The sequence below is a fragment of the Oratosquilla oratoria genome, chromosome 12 (genome assembly GCF_046742065.1).
Source record: "Oratosquilla oratoria isolate Oo_2021 chromosome 12, ASM4674206v1, whole genome shotgun sequence".
NCBI classification, from domain to species: Eukaryota; Metazoa; Arthropoda; class Malacostraca; order Stomatopoda; family Squillidae; genus Oratosquilla; species Oratosquilla oratoria.
The window spans coordinates 44,995,866-45,017,021 of NC_134788.1; the positions used below are offsets into that span (position 1 = coordinate 44,995,866).

Genomic DNA, 21,156 nt, shown 5'->3' on the forward strand with positions numbered 1-21,156 from the left:
AGCTTCAAACTCTTTACCATTTAACCATGTCTAGGTTATACCTATCATATCGAGATTTTCACTTTTGACATATGCCTGTATTTCTTGGAATTTATTTCTAATACCACGAGCATTAAAGTACATGGTATTAAGAAACTCGTGGTTCTTTCTGACATGTTTTGTATTTCAACATATTGTATAGTGCTGCGAGATGCTTTGGCATTTGACATGAGCAGGGCACCGTAGGTTTGCACGGCAGTGTTGTGGCGTGCTCGATCCACAGACGCTCTCCAGTACAAGGACTCCCTGTTACGGGCCCAAGGCCCTCGTTCATTGGTACATGTGTAATACCTACAACGTGGCATCGTTTTCCTTCTACGCAGGGAGTGCGACGTCGCCCCCATTTTAGTCTAGAACTGTCCGTCTTTCTGTGAGCATGTAGCTCTCCTATCGTGACTCACCTCTGTACGCATAACACACTGATTAATAAAGACGTCCCCGCGCGTCTCTGTTGCACACTTACAAACATGATGCCTTACCTTGTAATTTTGTTCTTTATTGACACACTGCTCTATAATGACATTTGGTACTTCATTGACATTCAATGACTCATGGACGTTTGCCCCATCACGGACATCTGGTCCCTCTCGGTCATTTGATCTCTTTCGCAGACATTCTGTCTGGCATCCCTTCCTAGAATATTCTGTCCTCCACTGACATATCCTACCATGATGTTTTGTCCTCTACAACCACTGTATACCATCGTAATAATTTTTCCTCCCACATCATTATGTCCCATTGTGATATTTTGTCCTCCACTATTAATATATCTTAGTGATATTTTGTCCTTTGACATTATATCCTAGTGTGATATTTCGTCTTCTACCAACATTATATTCTCAAATGACATTTTTGTCCTACACTGACATATTGCTCCACATTATTACTATACCCTACTCTGTTTTCCCCAATACATCATTTCCCCTTCCCTTTGAGTTCCTAGCCCCCCCCAAAAAAACTAGTTCATTACAAATTCCCACAATGAGGTTTGTAATAACATTTTTGCCTCTGCGAGTAAGGTGGATCCATCAGAAGCATAAAGGTCATGACGCCTGGAAAAGAGATACCAAGGATCAAGAAAGTGGCATCCCAGTTGCGTGCACAATCGTGATATCCTCTCATTGATCCCTATGGCTCTACTGCCCCAATACGTGCCAGCGTAGATACTCGGAAGGATTCCATAGACTACGTGGCAGCTCCCATGCTCCTTCAGCTCCTGAAGAAGGACCTTGTAATACCGAACAAGCTCCTCTTATCTCACCCTACCCACATCGTTACATTAAACTGTAGGGATTCAATAAACAATGTTGAATATATTATCGTAGTTATATTTACAGTGACACACATTACATGTAACAATGGAGTATACACCAAACAACTTTCCACAATAGTAAGGTAAACAGAACTGCATCGATCATGACGTGCAGATATCTATATCCAACAGTCACACCACTCTCTAATATTCTTGATGGTTGTCCGTAATTACAAGAACATTCGTGCACTTAATAGAACACTCAATACTTTACGAACAAGCAAAAATGGAATTACATAATAGGTCAATCAAAGCTCACTTAAATATTTGCACAAGTGATAATGAATCAACTAAGATTTACAAGTGATATTATACATGTGCAACTCATCAACCAAACAGCTCTATAACAGTGGATCAATACTTAAGAGCTGAACGTACGACCATACAGAGAAGTTAAGTCACCCAGGTCACACTGAAGAGACCTCTCACCAGCGTGGGTCATCACACACTACAGGAGACCTTTCATGAGGAAGTGTAACTACATTTTTTTTTTTTTTTTTTAAGCTGTATCGCGCAGGTCCTACTTGAAGCTACTCTCCACTGTGTGTCACCATGTGTTGTTTGAGATAATTCTTTCGTGAGAAAGCTGCAACACACAGGTCACACTTGAATGGCTTCTCGCCAGTGTGGGCCATCTTATGATATTTGAGAGCAGCCTTGCTTGTAAAAGCTGCATCACACAGATCACAATGGAAAGGTTTCTCTCCAGAGTGGACCACCGCGTGTTGTTTTAGATTGCTCTTTAGTGAGAAAGCTGCATTACACAAGTCACACTGAAAAGGTTTCTCTCCGGTGTGGGTCATCACGTGATTTTTGAGAGTACTCTTCTTCAAAAAACCTGCATCACACAGATCACAATTGAAAGGCATCTCTCCAGAGTGAGTCATCATGTGTCCTTTGAGATCATACTTTCGTGAGAAAGCTGCATCGCATAAGTCACACTTGAAAGGTTTCTCTCCTGTGTGGGTCATCACGTGATATTTGAGACCAGTCTTCAATGAGAAAGCTGCATTGCATATGTCACACTTGAAAGGTTTCTTTCCAGTGTGGGTCATCATGTGAAAATTGAGATTACCCTTTGTTGAGAAAGCTCCACTGCACAGGTTACACTTGAAAGGCTTCTCTCCAGTGTGGGTCCTCACATGACATTTGAGAGCAGTATTTCTTGAGAAAGCTGCATCACAAAGGCCACATTTGAAAGGCTTCTCGCCAGTGTGGGTCATCACGTGATATTTGAGATCACTTTTTGTTGAGAGAGCTGCATCGCACAGTTCACACTTGAAAGGTTTCTCTCCAGTGTGGGCCCTCACGTGATATTTTAGAGCACTACTGCTTGTAAAAGCTGCATCGCACAAGTCACACTTGAAAGGCTTCTCTCCAGTGTGGGTCATCACATGATATTTAAGAGCACTCTTTTCTGAGAAACTTGAATCACACTGGTCACACTTAAAAGGCTTCTCTTCAGCGTGAGTCACTACGTGTCTTTTGAGAGCAGCCTTTTTTGAGAAAGCTGCATCGCACAGGTCACACTCGAAAGGCTTCTCTCCAGTGTGGATCATCACATGATATTTGAGAGCAGTCTTTCTTGAGAAAGCTGCATCGCACAGTTCACACTTGAAAGGCTTCTCTCCAGTATGGGTCATTATGTGTTGTTTGAGAGAGCTCTTTTCTGATAAAGTTGTATCACACAGGTTACATTGGAAACGTTTCTCCCCAGTGTGGGTCACTGTATGTTGTTTGAGATCACTCTTATGTGAGAAAGCTTGATCACAACGGTCACACGCAAAAAGTTTCTCCTCATTGTGAGTCGTCACGTATCGTTCAAGAGCACTCTTTTCTAAGAAAGCTGTACCACACTGGTCACTTTCGAAAGGTTTCTCTCCAGTGTGAGCCATTGTGTGATATTTAAAATGATTTGTAAGATTTGAGTGCTGCAAATGCCATATACGATTCTGTGTTAAATTAGGAACATGCAGAATACTTCAATGCCCTTTTCCAAGGAAATATTGATATAGACCCATCAACCTGAAAGAAAATATAAAATCAATTCGACATCCAACTTTTTGTAAGCATGTAATGCAGTGGGGCATTAATCAAAATGCAGTAGTTGGACAGAACAAACAACTCATATTAAAGAAACTTAATGGAATAAAAAAGAAATGGATGGTTGAGCAAATACTAAAAACTATGAGGTTGTGCAGAGAAAAAACAACACCAGAGACTGCGGCAGTAAAAATTGTTCAGGGAATAATAGGCAAAATGAGCAGCTGAATAAATACTGGAGTAAAAAAAAAAAAAAAAAAAAAAAAAAAAAGAGAGAGATACAATAGCACAGTTAGATATAATAGAACAGTTAAATAGAAAAATAGCAGAGGACCACTACACACACCAATGATGTCATAAATCACCACTGGAAAGATTCATAGGAATCTGATATACATTTCTACGGCAAATTACTTGTTTTCCACTATGCATTTAACCCCTCTTCCTCCTGTAACCTCAGGATTGACGGAGATACAAGTAAAATTCCACAGAAATACCACCAGAAACCTATAAATATATAAAATGTTGATTTTTGACATCCTTGTGTGAGAAGTAAATTACTTCTAGATAATCTATCCTAACCTGTCCCTCACTACACCTAGGATAGGTTACATTCACCCCTCCCTTCCATCAAATACTAAACAAGGTTGCAGTAGCTTATTGAGATAGAGTTATTCAGTGAAAACAGCCTCCCAATTTCAGAAGCATTATACAATAAAGCAGTGGTTCCCAACCTTTTCTGGCGTGAGGCAGTACCCTTGCCAAGCCTTTCAGAAGTCCCCGGCACCCTTATTATAAAATCTAAATCCTAGTTTGTCAGTATTTTGTTGATTCAACATCAGTGTAACAAAATTTTGTCCCTGAATATGAAAATACTCATCTTTACATTGATGCTGCTTTAATGAACAAAAATGGATGACAATACAAAAATATAATTGTAACAGTAGTTATAGCAGTTGCACAATATATTCAAGTAATTTGCACAATGCTACAACAGGAACAAATATACACACCACAATGAACCATGCATGTCTACTCACACAAAGAATTTTAGATGGCATCAATTCAGATAGGCCCCACCACAGAACACTTCTTATAACATTAGACATTAGTAAAGCTTTTGATGCTATCCCCCACCACAACCTAACAAATAAAATATATAACACAGATGTGCACAATAACACCAAAAGATGGCTGGCCAATTATCTGGCAGGTAGGAATGCTTATGTGTCATATAATGGCCAATCATCGCACATCAGAAACATTAAGAATGGAGTACCACAGGGCTCTGTTCTATCCCCCACGCTCTTTAATCTATACATGCATGACTTACCCACACCAGACACCTCAGAAATACAAATCTCTTCCTACGCAGACAACATAACAATCACATGCACACATCGTAACACAGACAAAGCTGCAGAAATAATCCAGCCATACCTTGATACACTCAACACATGGTTCATCACAAACAGACTCAAAATAACTCCAACCAAATCTACAGCAACACTTCTCACCAACTGGACAAAAGAACACAAATACATACCTCATCTCTACATCAACAACACTCTAATACCACACACAAACACACCGAAAATTCTTGGTGTAACATACGATACATCCATGTCTTTCAAACAACACATCACAAACATAAAAAACAAATGCACACCTAGACTTAACGCACTTAAGTCAATCACTGGAACAACATTTGGACAAAACAAAGAAACTGATATAACAATATACAAACAATGCATATGCTCAGTGATGAATTATGCGAGTCCTGCATGGGCTCCTAATCTCAGCGAGACACACCACGACACCCTTCAAATCATACAAAACAAAGCCCTAAAAACAATTACAGGCTGCACAAATACAACACCTACAGACCATTTACACCATGAAACAAAAGTCCTCAAAGTCAAGGACCACCTCGACATGAGAGGCACACAAACACTTGCCACAGCCACCACAAACACATCACACCCACTACACTACATAGCAGAACACCCACACACACCAAGAAACATTAAAACAACACCCAAAGACCTTTATCACACACAGATACTATCTTCTCTTCCTCCACAACCACCAAATACCAGCCTCCAGAAACATATTCATAATCATATCACTCACCGCTCCATTAACACACTGCTGCATGCCAGACCCCCCTGATATCCATCCTTCTGAATCCTCTCTTCCACAAAAGGACAGAGTCCACCTGGCCAGACTGCAGTGCGGCCACCACCCAGCACTTCTAAGCTACCAGAAGAGGATGACCGCATTGTGAACAGCTGCCCAGGATGTAACACTTCACCCCATACCATACAACACATAATGGAAGACTGCATTATACACAATCATGCACGCAAACAACACAACATACACTCTATAAAGGATTTGTGGGAAAACCCAGTTTCGGCTGTGGCATTCCTTGGGGAGACGGGACTGCTCGGACAGTCTAGGGAACGACAACAACAACAACAACAACTCAGTGTGAGACCTGTGATTAATGCTTGGAACAAAGATGCTTATTTTTGCCATAAATTTTGGTGGCACTCTCAGTTGATCTCGTGCCACTCCTTGGTGCTGCGGTACACCGGTTGGGAACCACTGCAGTAAAGAGTCGAACCCAAATTTAAATATACAAGCAGATGACCTTAGGGCCCTCCCAAGCATGAGACATATTGCCACAAATTCAAGCACAGGACATTTGTTCACAACACAAAGCCAGAGGCTTCCCTTTAGTGATGTACCAGAACCAAAATTGTTACCGATACCGATATTTTTTTTAGCATTTTACCGATACCGATACCGATACAGGAATTTAATGGGTTACCGATACCGATACCGATATTTTGCGCATTGCTCACAATGCCTTGTACTTTATTGTGCACTTTTTCATAAAGCTCTGGGATAGTTGTGTTAGAGATGTATTTCCTGCTTGGGATCTTATAGTTTGGTTTTAAGTGATTAAGGAGCCTAGCAAATCCCAGATCTTCTACAATAGATATAGGTTGACAATCTGATCATTTCAGCAATATATTTGTGTACCTCTTTTGCTGGAGCACTGTTGATGTCCCAAATCTTTTTGTACTGGAGAGTAGCTTCAAGAGTTGGCTGTTAAGATACCTGTTTTGCACTTGAACAGCCTGTTTGACTTTGACTAGAAGTTGAAGTTGAAATTATTATCTTTTTGGTAGGTGGAACATTTAAGAATGAGGCAAGTGTTGGGTTTGATTCAGCTGCTTTTTTCTGCTCCAATTCGGCATTTCCAAACTCATCAGGATGTTTATGTTGAAGATGCTTTCTAATATTTGTTGTTGTTTGGGTTTGCCTGTTTATTCCTCCTCTGCTTAATATTGTATTACAGAAATTACAGGATACTTTTGAAGAATCATCTTTTCATACTGTCACTAGATTCCATATAACACTTTGCTTTGACTTAGGCATTATTGCTAATTCTGGCAATTCTAATTGTAATTTAATAAATTTATCACAATATTGACTATCTGAAAAATGCAAGTTCAAATATTAAATATAAATAAATAATTACAATAAATAAATATTAAGAATGAGATCGAAAAGGGTAATAGGATAATAGCCATCAGCTAGCTCTCTTCTCTTCTTACATAAGACGCAAATGATTCCACAACCACATGGCGTGAAAGACACCCTTTACTTTATATATGTTGTAGATTGAGAGAAGCGAGTAAATGCCTTGGTGGTTTAAAGAGTGTAATGAGAAATAGACATTTGGGAATGGATGCGAAGAGGAGACTGTATGAAGGAGTGATTGTGCCAACAGCACTGTATGGGGCAGAAACGTGGAACATAAGAGAAGAAGAGAGAAGGAGTTTGAATGTGTTTGAGATGAGGTGTCTGAGAAGTATGGTGGGGGTTACTAGGCTAGATAGAGTGAGAAATGAGGAGGTGAGGAGGAGAACAGGGGTGAAAAAGGATTTGGGAGATAGGGTTGATGAAAGAATATTAGGATGGTTTGGACACATGGAAAGAATGAGTGAAGAAAGACTAGTAAAAGAGGTATGGAAGGCAGATGTGGAGGGAGTGAACATGAGGGGACGTCCTAGGATGAGGTGGATGGATGGGGTGAAGGGGGCTTTGGGGAAGAGGGGAATGTCTGTTGAGGAAGGAAGGGAGAGGACGGAAGACAGAGGTGAGTGGAGAATGGTTGTATATGGATGATGTTGTGACTGCATGAGGAGGAATGGGCGGGGGGGTGGGGGGGGGTAGTATGTGTGAGTAAATTTTGACGCAGCCCGAAGGGATTTCTCCCCGTCCTCGCAACGGGGGACAGAGAGGGGGGGTCGCCGATTAAATGAAGCGGCCTTGCTGTGGATGTACTGTGTCTTGCGACACTGCTTCTGACCCAGGGCGGTGGGCAGGGTGCAGGGATGACCCGTCATCCAGGAGGTGCTCAGATGAGAGGAAGGGTGGGAGGGGTGTGGAGTGTATTTAGGGATGAAATGGGTGGGAGTGTTTTTATGCCTTTCCCTTTTTGGCTACCTCCCTTGGAAGGGGGAAAAAGCCTTGGTATATGTATGTATAATTATAGAATGAAAGTAATTTAACTTAAATTTTCTCTCAAGGTATCGGTATCGGTATTTATTTTTCAATACCGATACCGATACCTTCTATTTTACCGATACCGATATATACCGATACCGATAGCTTGAAAATAAACCGATATTTACCGATACCGAAGCTTCGGTACATCACTACTTCCCTTAGAACGTGACATTTCTTCACTGCCTGAGTTTCCATGTAATCTCTTCCAAGTGACTGGTGACCTCCCCCAATGAAGAATAAGTACAGAGATTTAAGTATATATAGTAAGATAATTAAACATAACACTGGAGGTAGAATGTAGATTGAGAGAAGCGAGTAAATGCCTTGGTGGATTAAAAAGTGTAATGAGGAATAGAAATTTGGGAATGGATGCTAAGAGAAGACTGTATGAAGGAGTGATTGTGCCAACAGCACTGTATGGAGCAGAAACATGGAACATAAGAGAGGAAGAGAGAAGGAGTTTGAATGTGTTTGAGATGAAGTGTCTGAGAAGTATGATGGGGGTTACTAGGCTGGATAGAGTGAGAAATGAGGAGGTGAGGAGGAGAATGGGGGTGGAAAGGGAGTTGGGAGATAGGGTTGATGAAAGAGTATTAGGATGGTTTGGACACATGGAAAGAATGAGTGAAGAAAGACTAGTAAAGGAGGTATGGAAGGCAGATGTGGAGGGAGTGAACATGAGGGGACGTCCTAGGATGAGATGGATGGATGGGGTGAAGGGGGCTTTGGGGAAGAGGGGAATGTCTGTTGAGGAAGGACGGGAGAGGACAGAAGACGGGTGAATGGAGAATGATTGTATATGGAAGATGTTGTGATGCATGAGGTGGAATGGACGGGGGGATGGGGGGTGAGGTAGTGTGTGTGAGCAAAATTTTGACGCAGCCCGAAGGGATTTCTCCCTGTCCTCTCCTTTATATGGGGGGACGGAGAGGGGGGGGTCGCCGATTTAATGAAGCGGCCTTGCTGTGGATGTGCTGTGTCTTGCGACACTGCTTCTGACCCAGGGCAGTGGACAGGGTGCAGGGATGACCCATCATCTAGAAGGTGCTAAGATGGGAGGGAGGGTGGAGGGGTTGTGGAGTGTTTTCGGGGATGGAACGGGTGAGAATGATTTTATGCCTTTTCCTTTTTGGCTACCTCCCTTGTAAGGGGGAAAAAGCCTTGGTATATGTATGTATGTATGTAAGAGATTCAAGTACATATAGTAAGATAATTAAACATAACACTGGAATAATTCTTATCCTGACCACCTACAGTGAAGTCATAAACCTCCTTTCAAAGGAACATACATCCATAGTAGGACATATGGAAAATACATTTAGAAATAATAAATCCACAGATGGCCAACACTTTCAATGAAGTGGGTATATATGTTTTTGTATATATATATATATATATATATATATATATATATATATACATATATATATATATTTATATATATATATATATATGTGTGTGTGTATTTACCTAGTTGTATTTTACGGGAAGGGGAGCTATGCTCGTGGGGTCCCGTCTTCATTTCTCATTTTATCTAAACAATTTTTAAATTCATGTATTGTTTTTGCACACACCACTTTCTCATCTAACTTGTTCCAACTGTCTATTACTCTGTGTGGAAAGCTGTTCTTTTTCAAATCTCTTCTATAGCTGTCTTTTTTTCTTTTCTTTCCATGTCCTCTTGTATTTCTGTCATCCCATTTTATCAGATTCTCTCTATCAGTAATTTCTATGCCTTTCATGATTCTGTAAATAGCTATCAAATCTCCTCTCTCTCTTCTTTGCTCTAGTGTCTGTAGTTCAAGTTTTTGTAGTCTCTCTTCATATGATAGTTTTGAGAGTGTTGGTGCCAGTTTTGTAATTGCTCTTTGTATTCTTTCAAGTTTTTTTATACATTTTTTTGTACTTGGTGACCATATTGTTGCTGCATATTCTAATCTTGGTCTTATCAGGGTGATTAGGATTTTCCTCACCATTTCTTCATCCAGGTATGTAAATGCCACTTTGATTGTTCTTATTAAATTATAAGTTTCTCCAAAAATCTTATTTATATGTTTTTCAGGTGACATATTATTCATAACAATGACTCCCAGGTCCTTCTCATTTTCTACTTTTTTTATTCCCTCTTCTCCCAAATTATATGATCCTGTTATTCTGTTTTTGCTTTTTCCAAATTCCATTATACTACACTTTTTTGTATTGAACTCCATCTCCCACTTCTTACTCCATTCCTGTACTTTATTTAGATCTCTCTGTAGTGATTCACAATCTTCTTCAGTTTTCACTCTTTTCAGTAGTTTTGCATCGTCTGAGCTCATATAGCTTTCAATTCCTTCATCCATATCATTAATATATATAGCAAACATTATTGGGGCCAGGACTGTTCCCTGCGGGACACCGCTTATTACTTCATTCCATTTTGAGTGCTGGTTTCTTATCACTACTCTCATTTTTCTTTCTTGCAAAAAGTTTTCCATCCAATTTAGTAATTTACCTTGTATTCCTCCTTCAGATTCTAGTTTCTTAAGCAACTTCTTATGTGGTACTTTGTCAAAAGCTTTTTTTAGGTCTAGAAATGCACAATCAGCCCATCCATCTCTTTCTTGTATTATATCTATTAGCCTTGAATAGAAACATATTAAATTGGTGACGCATGATCGTCCTTGTCTGAATCCAAATTGCCTTGGATTTAGTACGTTGTTTTTTTCCAAGTATTTTACCCATCTATTTTTGATAATTCTTTCACAAATTTTTGCTATTGTACTTGTTAGAGAGACTGGTCTATAGTTGGTAGGTTCTTCTTTATTTCCTCCTTTATATATAGGTACTATATTTGCTTTTTTCCAATCTTCTGGAACTTTTCCTTCTTTCAAGGAACTGCTTATTATGCTATGTATTTTGTCTGCCAGTTCATTCCTGCATTCTTTCAGAATCCAGTTTGCTATTTCATCTGGTCCATGTGATTTTCTGACATCAAGATTACTCAATTGTATCAATATTTCATTCTTTGATACTTCTATTTTTTCTATAGGGGGGACTTTCTCTTTCCATTCAATCTCTTCAGGTTGTATGTTCTCCCTTGTAAACACTGATTTAAAATGTTTGTTCATAATTTCCGCCATTTCCATTTCCTCAGTGTATTCAACTCCCCCTTGTCTTAATTTCTCCAAGTCCTGTTTGTTTTTCAGTTTATTGTTTACAAATCTGTAGAATAGTTTTGGTTGATCTTTACATTTTTCTATGACGTCTTTTTCACATTTTCTCTTTTCCTCTCTGCACGTTTGTACATATTCATTTCTATAACTGGTATATATTTTCCATTTTTCAGGTTTTCTGTCCTTTTTCCATCTGGTCCAGGCTTTGTCTCTTTTGTCTTTTAACTCCCTACAACCCTTGTTGTACCAGCATTTTACATATTCTTTTTCTTGTTTTTGTCTTGGGACATACTTTTCCACTCCTTTTTTGTAAATTTTTGTCAAAATATTCCATTTCTTTTCCACTGATGTTTCTTCTTTGTATATTTCTTCCCAGTTTTCATTTTGAAAGAATTCTCTTATTTTATCAAAGTTTGTTTTTTCATACATCATTCTTCCTTTTCTATATTGTTCATTTCTTTTGATATATTTTTCTTCATTAAGTTCCAGTTCAATCAATATGTGGTCACTTTTACCTATTGGTGTTTTATATTCAATCTTGTCCACTATTCTAGGTTCAGATGTAATTAATAAGTCTAGTCTCGATGGTTCTTCTTCATTTCTATACCTAGTGTTCTTCTGTATCCATTGTGTCATTGTGTGGTCAATAATCATCTCAAGTAGAGCATTTCCCCATGAGTCATCTCCACCCTTTACTGTCATTTCTTCCCAGCAGATTTCTTTGCAATTAAAGTCGCCCATCATAACTATTCTTCCTCCATCTTCCATTATTTTATTTAATGTTATCTTTGTGTCCTCTAACATACTTTTATGTTCACTCTCCTCCCATGAGGCTGTTTTTGGAGGCACATAATTTATCACAAATTTTCTGCTCTTCTTATCTCTATCTTCCACTTCTATCATAATCATCTCTACTGTATTCTTTCCATATATGACACCTTTCATGTTTATATCCTTCTTAGTCAGGAACATAACTCCACCCCCTTGCTTTTTCTCTCTGTTTCTAATCCAATAATTGTATGCATCATGTCCTACACTGTTGGGTGGTAGTGGGCCTTTTAATTTTGTTTCTACAATTCCCATTATGTCCGGTTCTTTTTCTTTCAAATAATCATTCAGCTCATTCAATCCTGTTATTAATCCATCTATATTTGTGTAAGACACTCTTAGTTTTCTACCACTTCCATTGTGTTCTCTGTTTCCCTTATGTTTTTCTTTTGTATGTCGAACTTCCTTAGTTTCATGTTCACTACTCTCCAATAGAATCTCTCTTTCTCTGACTCCGTTCTGTTCTCGTTTTTTGCCTTAGCTTCCAGTCTTTTCTGCTTTTCTTCCTCTCTTTCCTCTTTTTATCCATATCTTTTTGTATTGTTCACTTGTTGCTAGTTTCCCTGTTTTGGATAAGATATTCTCTGCTGTTGTTTGTGACTTGAATTTAATCTTAATTGGTCTGGTCTTGTCTGTGCTATACTTTCCGAGTCTAAATTTCTCTTCGATTTGTTTCATAATTTCTGGTTCATCTTCCTGAACTGATTCTAGTAATTGGCTTACTTTTTCATTTTCCTCTTTGATTCTTGTGGTTCTATCTGTGTTGTGTTTCTCTTCCATTCCTAATATAATTATACATTTCTTCTTGTCTGCTAAATCTCTTACTATATTCTCCTTTTGTCTCATCACTTTAATAACTGAATCTTCAGTATGTTCTTTCAATTGCTGTTTGACTATGTCAGTGAATGAAACCTTATTTCCTTCTTGGGTTTTCTTCCAATTTTTACTTTCTTTAGCTATCGTTTCTCTGTTTTCTTTACTATTCTTCTTCAATTCCTCATTCTCCACCTTTACATCTCTTAACTGTCTTTTTAGGTCTTCTATTTCATCAGTTAAGTTTTCATTCGCCTTTTCTAGTTCTTCCAATCTTTCAACCCTTTGTAAAATGGTGTTCATATGACCGAACCTACGCTCCAAGTCCTCGATCACCTTATCAACCTTCTCAACCTTCTCCTCTAGTCTCAATCCCTTGAAAATATTCTCATCACTTTCTACTGTATTGTTCCTATCTATACTTCTAATCTTTACATTCTTATTAGACATTCCGTCGTCCTCCAGCTCGTCTTGCGGTCGTTTGTTTACTTTTCGGCGGTCTGTTAGGACCAAGTCCTCTACTTCCTCATTACCTTCCATTTCCCCAGCAATCCCTCCCCTTCTCCTCTTTCCTTACTTTCCCACTACCCCACGAGCAATTTCCCCCCACCCTGTAAATACAAAAAGGCACTTCTCTTTGCGTTGGGATCCACAATCTGCACTTTTCTTCAGAATGTTCTTCAAGCCGTCCGTTCGTTGAAAGTGTGTGTGTGTGTGTGTGTATACATATATATATATATATGAAGATAGGAGGGTGGTAAAGAAACAAACAAGTCAGAGATGAGTTTATTTCTCTAATGTTTCGGCTATTTACACCTTCTTCAGAGAGACTAACTCATCTCTGACTTGTGTGTTTCTTTACCACCCTCCTATCTTCATCTGTCCAGATGGATAATACATATATATATATATATATATATATATATATATATATATATACATATATATGTACACATATATATATTATATATATTATAAATATATATATATATATATATATATATATATATATATACACACATATATGTACACATATATATATTATATATATATATATATCAAGGACTACTATTACACAGGACCTATGCACCCAGATCCCTGGGTCCGCTAGCGGAAGCCATTGCTTTCTTGGTAACCTAACATTCTATATTGGACAAATATATCAAAACTAGAAACCTGACATTGCATATAGGACAAATATATCAACTATTGACTTATTCAATGCAGCATAAGTTAATATGAACTTTTATAGTGAAATAAGAAACTATTTCTAAGGCACTGTTATGTTTTGAAATCACAATTTTAGCCGGACTTAACAGGTATTATTGTATAAGGTTAGTGGACACCAGGGTTGGCATTTTTTTTTTTTTTTTATCCTTTTAGAAAATATATATATATATATATTTTTAAATCTGATTTATTTGATTCAAATAGATTTTTTTTATAGATTTCAAATATTGTGGGATTGCTATCTGATATGCGATCTGATTGCTAAAGGATATTTTTAGCATATCAATATAAGGAGCCGTATTATATAGACTTGCCACAAGTATACTAGGAACGGTATATATCACTGTGCAGCCTACAACAAGTTTCAACAAGATTCTTGTTGAAACTTGTTCTAGGTAAGCAGCTTCTCACTGAGTCAGTTGCTACTTTGGAATCAACCAGGATGTCTTTTGGACCTGCCAGAGTGATCCCTTCAGGCAGAAAAAATGATGCTGGCTGGAATTATTTTGAAAAACTACCAACTTCTGGCAAAGGGTAGGTACCGAACTAAATGCAAAGACTGCAGCCAGGAAATACAGGGCATTGTGTCAAGATTAAAATCTCACAGAGATAAATGCCAAGGTCAGCCACAGCATACAGAAGAAATTGATGACCTAGGTAAATAATTTTACTTATATTGTGTGCATTTCTCCCTTTTCAAATGCAACTATATCAATTTGGTGAACAATGGAGAGCATGTGCAATAAAAATGTGAAAGCCTAGAGATGATACTTCAACTTCATTACTTCTAAATTTGGGTAATGACTATATCACTATAATATACTGTATCCACTCAACTTTGGGGACTAGATGATTGTTATTCATTTCATTCAACATTGTGTAATATATTTCATAGGTTCCATTGGAATTCAGCCCACATGGGATTCAGCCCAAAGGGATTTAGCCTAACCTAACCCAACCCATTATTTTTAGTGAATTTAAAAGTGGACTGAATCCTGTGTGGGCTGAATTCCAAGCCCACCTACTTCATATCCTGTTATTTCCAAATAATATAGTGGTTTGTGTGAATATGATCATTATCTAAAAAAATAACTACTATACTCAAAAGTAGCCTAAATCACACTGTATTCATTCATTTATTTATTCATTTGTAAATTATGCAATATACTAAAATTTTCTGTTTCCATTTCAGGATCTGTATTAACATCTTCAATCCCTTCATCATCAGCTCCACTTGAATTGTCTGCAAACCTGACTCCACCATTAAAAAGGTCACTATCAGACTCCTCCACAGGCGTCACTTCTGCTAAATAATTTTCATCTAAAAGAAAGTCATCAACATCTCTGGACAGATTTATCATAAAAACTTCAGCCACTCAAAAGGAAAAGCTCGACAAAGAAGTTGCAAGAATATTTGCTACAAATTCACCATTTCGTCTTGTTCAGCATCCTCAGTTTCTCAAGATGGTTCAGAACCTGAGGCCAGGTTATATTCCTCCATCCAGAAAAGATATTGCTGATAAGTACTTGGATCTTGTGTATGAAAAGGAATATAAAAAGTGTGCAGATGACCTGAATAATGAAACTGTATGTCTTTCAATTGATGGGTGGTCTAATATCCATAATGAGCCCATAATATGTGTCACTCTAACAACATCCCCTGGTCAGATTTATTTAGTTGACACAAGAGACACATCAAGGAAACCTCACACTGCTAAATATCTTCTATAACTTGTACAAATTTCGATCAAGAAGGCTGAACATGATTTTGGTTGTCACATTGGAAGTGTTGTGACAGACAATGCAGCAAATGTCACCAAGATGATAAAACTCTTGGAGGAATCGAGTGAACCTGAGCATACCGTCCTCACATACAGCTTATACTGTTCCTTGTATACTTGTGGCAAGTCTATATACTGATATGCTAAAAATGTCCTTTAGCAATCAGATCGTATATCAGATAGCAATCCCACAATATTTAAAATTTATAAAAAAAAAAAAAAAATCTATTTAAATCAAATAAATCTGATTTAAATAAAAAAAATTGATTTTTTATATTTCTTAAAAAGATACGGGAAAAAAAAAAAAAAATCGCCAACCCTGGTGTCCACTAAACTCATACAATACTACCTGTTAAGTCCAGCTAAAATTGGCATTTCAAAGCATAACAGTGCCTTAAAAATAGTTTCTTATTTCACTATAAAAGTTTATATTAACTTATACTGCATTGAATAAGTCAATAGTTGATATATTTGTCCTATATACAATGTCAGATTTCTAGTTTTGATATATTTGTCCAATATAAAATGTTAGGTTACTAAGAAAGCAGTGGCCTCCGCTAGCGGACCCAGGGATCTGGGTGTGCACATCCTGTGTAATAGTAGTCCTTGATATATATATATAAATATATATATATATATATATATATATATATATATATATATATATATATATATATATATATATATATATATATAAATATGCATATATATATGTATGTATGTGTACAACACTGAATGGGTCCCAGTCGCACTTGTCATGAGGTTGCCGGGTTCGAGTCCTGGGCAGTACCATATTCTAATTTCAGCATGCTGGCCTTGGATGGCTTAGAATTAAAGTGCATTGCAGTTGTTAAAATGTATATATATATATATATATATATATATATATATATATATATATATATATACACACACACATGTACACATACATATATATATATATATACATACATACATATATACATATATATATATATACATATATATGTATATATATATATATATATATATATATATATATATATGCAAAACTAATCACAATAAAGCATGACTAAATAATAATGCAGAAACCACAGGGAAATTAAAGTCGGTGTACTAAATGTTTTTGTCTATCACGAAATCCTCAGAGTAAAAGAAAGAGAAATAGAACACAATATTTATACAGAAATAAGAAAACTGGGAAAGGGTATAGCCACATAAAAGCTTCACACAATACACCTAAACACACATTCATATACAAATGGAACTAATAATAGTAATAATGAAAAAAACAATATTGTGTTCTATTTCTCTTTCTTGTAATCTGAGGATGTTGTAATAGACGAAGACGTTTAGTATTCCGACTTTATTTTCCTTGTGGTTTCTGCATTATATATATATATACATACATATATGCATATATACACACACATGTATGTATATACACATATATATATATATACATATATATATACATCTATATATATATATATATATATATATATATATATATATATATATATATATATATATATGTATATATATAAACTAAAATTTTATAGTATACAATAGCCCAGATAACTGGAAATAAGAAATATTGGTGAGTGAGCGAATGAATTTTGGGCAGAAATGGAACACCTAAAAAAACTACAAAATGCTTAATCCATCATATAAGACAGAGAAAAAATATTCTATTCAACCAAATCTTGCCTATCCCTACCTGTACCTAGGTTAGGTTACACTTGCCCCCCCCCTTACTTTCCTCGGTTCCATCAACTACTAAAACAATGAACATGGTGGAAGTAGATTGTTATGGTTATTTGGTTAAAACAATTACTTAAAATGAAGTACAATTATTTCATCATGAAAACTTATTTGTGTCCATGGCAATCTTGCTCTTAAATCACAAAAAGAACATAAGACTAATTTTTCATTTTTGGTTAGGATATAGAGAACGACGCTATTTCTGCAACATTCCGACATAAAGTAGATTACTAATATTTTTTTAGCCAATGGATCCTCTTGTAAGAAATTTCTCTGCATGTATCTGATGTATTCCAGTCCCATATATGATACTCCTGTAACCCACAAACTTCGCATTAAAACGAATTCGCCGTGAATATAGTATCATAAGATACGTATTACCTAACTTGTGGCTTTGTATCTATGGTCGTTGCATACCTATCACTCGAGAATGTACACAATCAATAAGCAATTCTGCCTACCAAACTGGCAGTGCCCGTATGCGATCGAAACCAACATCAATCCAGGCAACATCAAGTAATGAACATATAACAAAAATAACTTCTACTGCAGAGTAAATATATATATATGCACGATTGACGAGTGTCCATATTAACATTTACTTATTACCTGCATGACTATTGTCTTTACAAATTCTATGCCACATCTGGATCTCACAATGTCCCGAGAATTTCAAAGATTTTCATGCCCTATCCTATGTAATTATTAATAGTATGAAGTACTTGTTTGTATTCATTAAATGCGAAGTGCACTTGTGGAGTAAATATAAAGAACTAATAACAATATATCAGTGCACAGTAAATTGAGAAATTTGGCAAAGAATTTCTTAAATTTGGATTTTCGTACTGAGGAAGACGACTTGTCGGTCTTTCTGCTTAGCAAAATGTATACTAACAAAATATGTACATCTTTCTCTGCACAACTGGACATTTGCGATATTTTTTGTTTTTAAACATTGCCGACAATTTTGACCTAAATCAAACATGTTTAAAGAGGAGTGGAAATATATGTTCACACACACACACACGCACACAAGAGGACATGGTAAGAAAATAAAAAAACATAGCTATAGAAGAGAACTGAAGAAAAACAGTTATCCACATAGAGTTTTGGACACTTGGAACAAACTGGATAATGAAATAGTATGCGCAAAAACCATTCATGAGTTTAAAAACAAACTAGACACTGCAAGATACAAAGGCGGGACAACACGAGCATAGCTCCCCTTCCCGCAAAATACAACTAGGTACAACTAGGTAAATACACACACACACACACACACACACACACACACACACACACACACACACACACACACACACACACACACACACACACACACACACACACACACACGCACAGTTAGAACAAGTTAAATGAGAAAGTAGTGTGTGCAAAAACAATACATGAATTTAAAAATAGTTTAGATAAAATGGGATATAAAGACGGGACCTCACGAGCATAGCTCCCCTTCCCGTAAAATACACGCACACACACATACACACACACATCTACAGAATCATGAAAGGCACAGAGGTACTCGATAGTGAGAACTTACTTAACTGGGACAAAAGAAACACAAGAGGACATGGAAAGAAAATAAAAAAACATAGCTATAGAAGAGAACTGAAGAAAAACAGTTTTCCTCATAGAGTTTTGGACACTTGGAACAAACTGGACAATGGAATAGTATGCGCAAAAAACATTCATGAGTTTAAAAACAAACTAGACACTGCAAGATACAAAGGCGGGACAACACGAGCATAGCTCCCCTTCCCGCAAAATACAACTAGGTAAATACAACTAGGTAAATAAATACACACACACACACACACACACACACACACACACACACACACACACACACACACACACACACACACACACACACACACACACACACACACACACACACATTAAATGTTGGTTCAACAAAAGATGCAGTGAGGCAAAAGACAGAAGGGACAAAGCTTGGAAAAAGTGGAGAAAAGACAAAAAACAAAGCAAATGGCAAATTTATGTTAACTATAGTAATGAGTATGTTAATGTGAGAAGAGAGGAGAAAAGGAACCATGAGAAGGATATTATAGACAAATGCAAAGAGCAACCCAAACTATTCTATCGGTATGTGAATGGTAAACTTAAAAACAAACAGGAATTGGTGAAACTATGCCAAGGAAACATAGAATACACAGAAGATTTAGAGATGGCCGAAGTCATGAACAATCACTTTAAATCTGTTTTCACCAGAGAGAAAATACCACATTGTGACATAGACAAAAACAAGAAATCTCCCCTCATGAATGAGTTTACAGCATCACTAAAGGAAATATCAGAACATTTATCAAGGCTGGATGTCAGAAAATCACATGGCCCGGACGGTATTGCAAATTGGATTCTAAAGGAGTGCAAAGAAGAACTAACAGACAAAATACACATCTTAATAAACAGCTCACTCAAAGAAGGAAAGATACCCGAGGACTGGAAAAAACGCTAACATTGTACCAATACACAAAGGAGGAAACAAAGAAGAACCCACCAACTATAGGCCAGTATCACTAACAAGCACCATAGCCAAAATTTGTGAGAAAATAATCAAGAATAGATGGGTAAAACATCTGGAAGACAATGACATATTAAACCCAAGACAATTCGGATTCAGACATGCTCCACAAACTTAATATGCTTTTACTCAAGACTAATAGACATAGTGCAAGAAAGAAATGGATGGGCTGATTGTGCATTCCTAGACTTGCAAAAAGCCTTTGACAAAGTACCACACAGAAAACTACTAAAAAAACTGGAACACATAGGAGGAATACAGGGAAACCTACTAAAATGGATAGAGGACTTTCTGACTGGTAGAAAGATGAGAGTAGTGCTCAGAGAAAAATATTCAGACTGGAAAGAGGTGATCAGTGGAGTACCGCAAGGATCTGTGCTGGCACCAATAATGTTTGCTATCTATATGAATGACATGGATGAGGACGTGAACTGCTACATGAGCTTCTTTGCCGATGACGCCAAACTGCTAAGGAAAATAGAAACTGATGAGGACTGTGAAGCACTGCAAGAAGACCTAAATAGGGTATGGAACTGGAGTCAGAAATGGGAAGTGGACTTTAATACTAAGAAGTGTAGCATAATGGAGTTTGGAAAAAGCAAAAACAGAATATCAGGAAAATATACAATTGGAACCAAAGAAGTAAAGAAAGTAGGATCCGAAAAAGATTTGGGAGTAATTATCACGAACGACTTGTCCTATGATATACAGATTAACAAAATTGTCGGGGAGACTTACAACTTGCTAAGATCAATAAAAGTGGCGTTTACATACTTGGACGAAGACATGATGAAAAAAATATTGGTTACATTGATAAGGCCTAGATTAGAGTATGCAGCGACATTATGGTCCCCCAGTACCAAAAAGAATATAAAGAAAATAGAAAGAATCCAAAGAGCAGCTACAAAAATGGCACCTGCACTTGCAAACCTATCATACGAAGAGAGATTGGCTAAACTGGAGTTACCGACACTGGAGCAAAGAAGAGAGAGAGGTGACCTATTGACCATCTACAGAATCATGAAAGGCACAGAGGTACTCGATAGTGAGAACTTACTTAAC

The 21,156-nt window shown here is 37.1% G+C and overlaps 1 protein-coding gene across 2 annotated transcripts; it reads right to left on the bottom strand.

Annotated features, from left to right (window-relative positions):
* Positions 1-1,374: 1,374 nt before the first annotated feature.
* On the bottom strand, positions 1,375-18,408 carry LOC143030730 (uncharacterized). Of its 2 annotated transcripts, none has more exons than XM_076193929.1 (2): positions 18,378-18,408; positions 1,375-3,376 (listed from the first exon to the last, which is right to left on the bottom strand). In XM_076193929.1, the coding sequence occupies exon 2, from the start codon at positions 3,244-3,246 to the stop codon at positions 1,882-1,884; it is 1,365 nt and encodes a 454-aa protein (XP_076050044.1). In that variant the 5' UTR covers positions 3,247-3,376; positions 18,378-18,408; the 3' UTR covers positions 1,375-1,881. The 2 variants fall into 2 exon arrangements, with proteins under 2 accessions (XP_076050044.1, XP_076050045.1); XM_076193930.1 differs by lacking the exon at positions 18,378-18,408 and adding an exon at positions 18,141-18,368.
* Between the last annotated feature and the right edge of the window lie 2,748 nt (positions 18,409-21,156).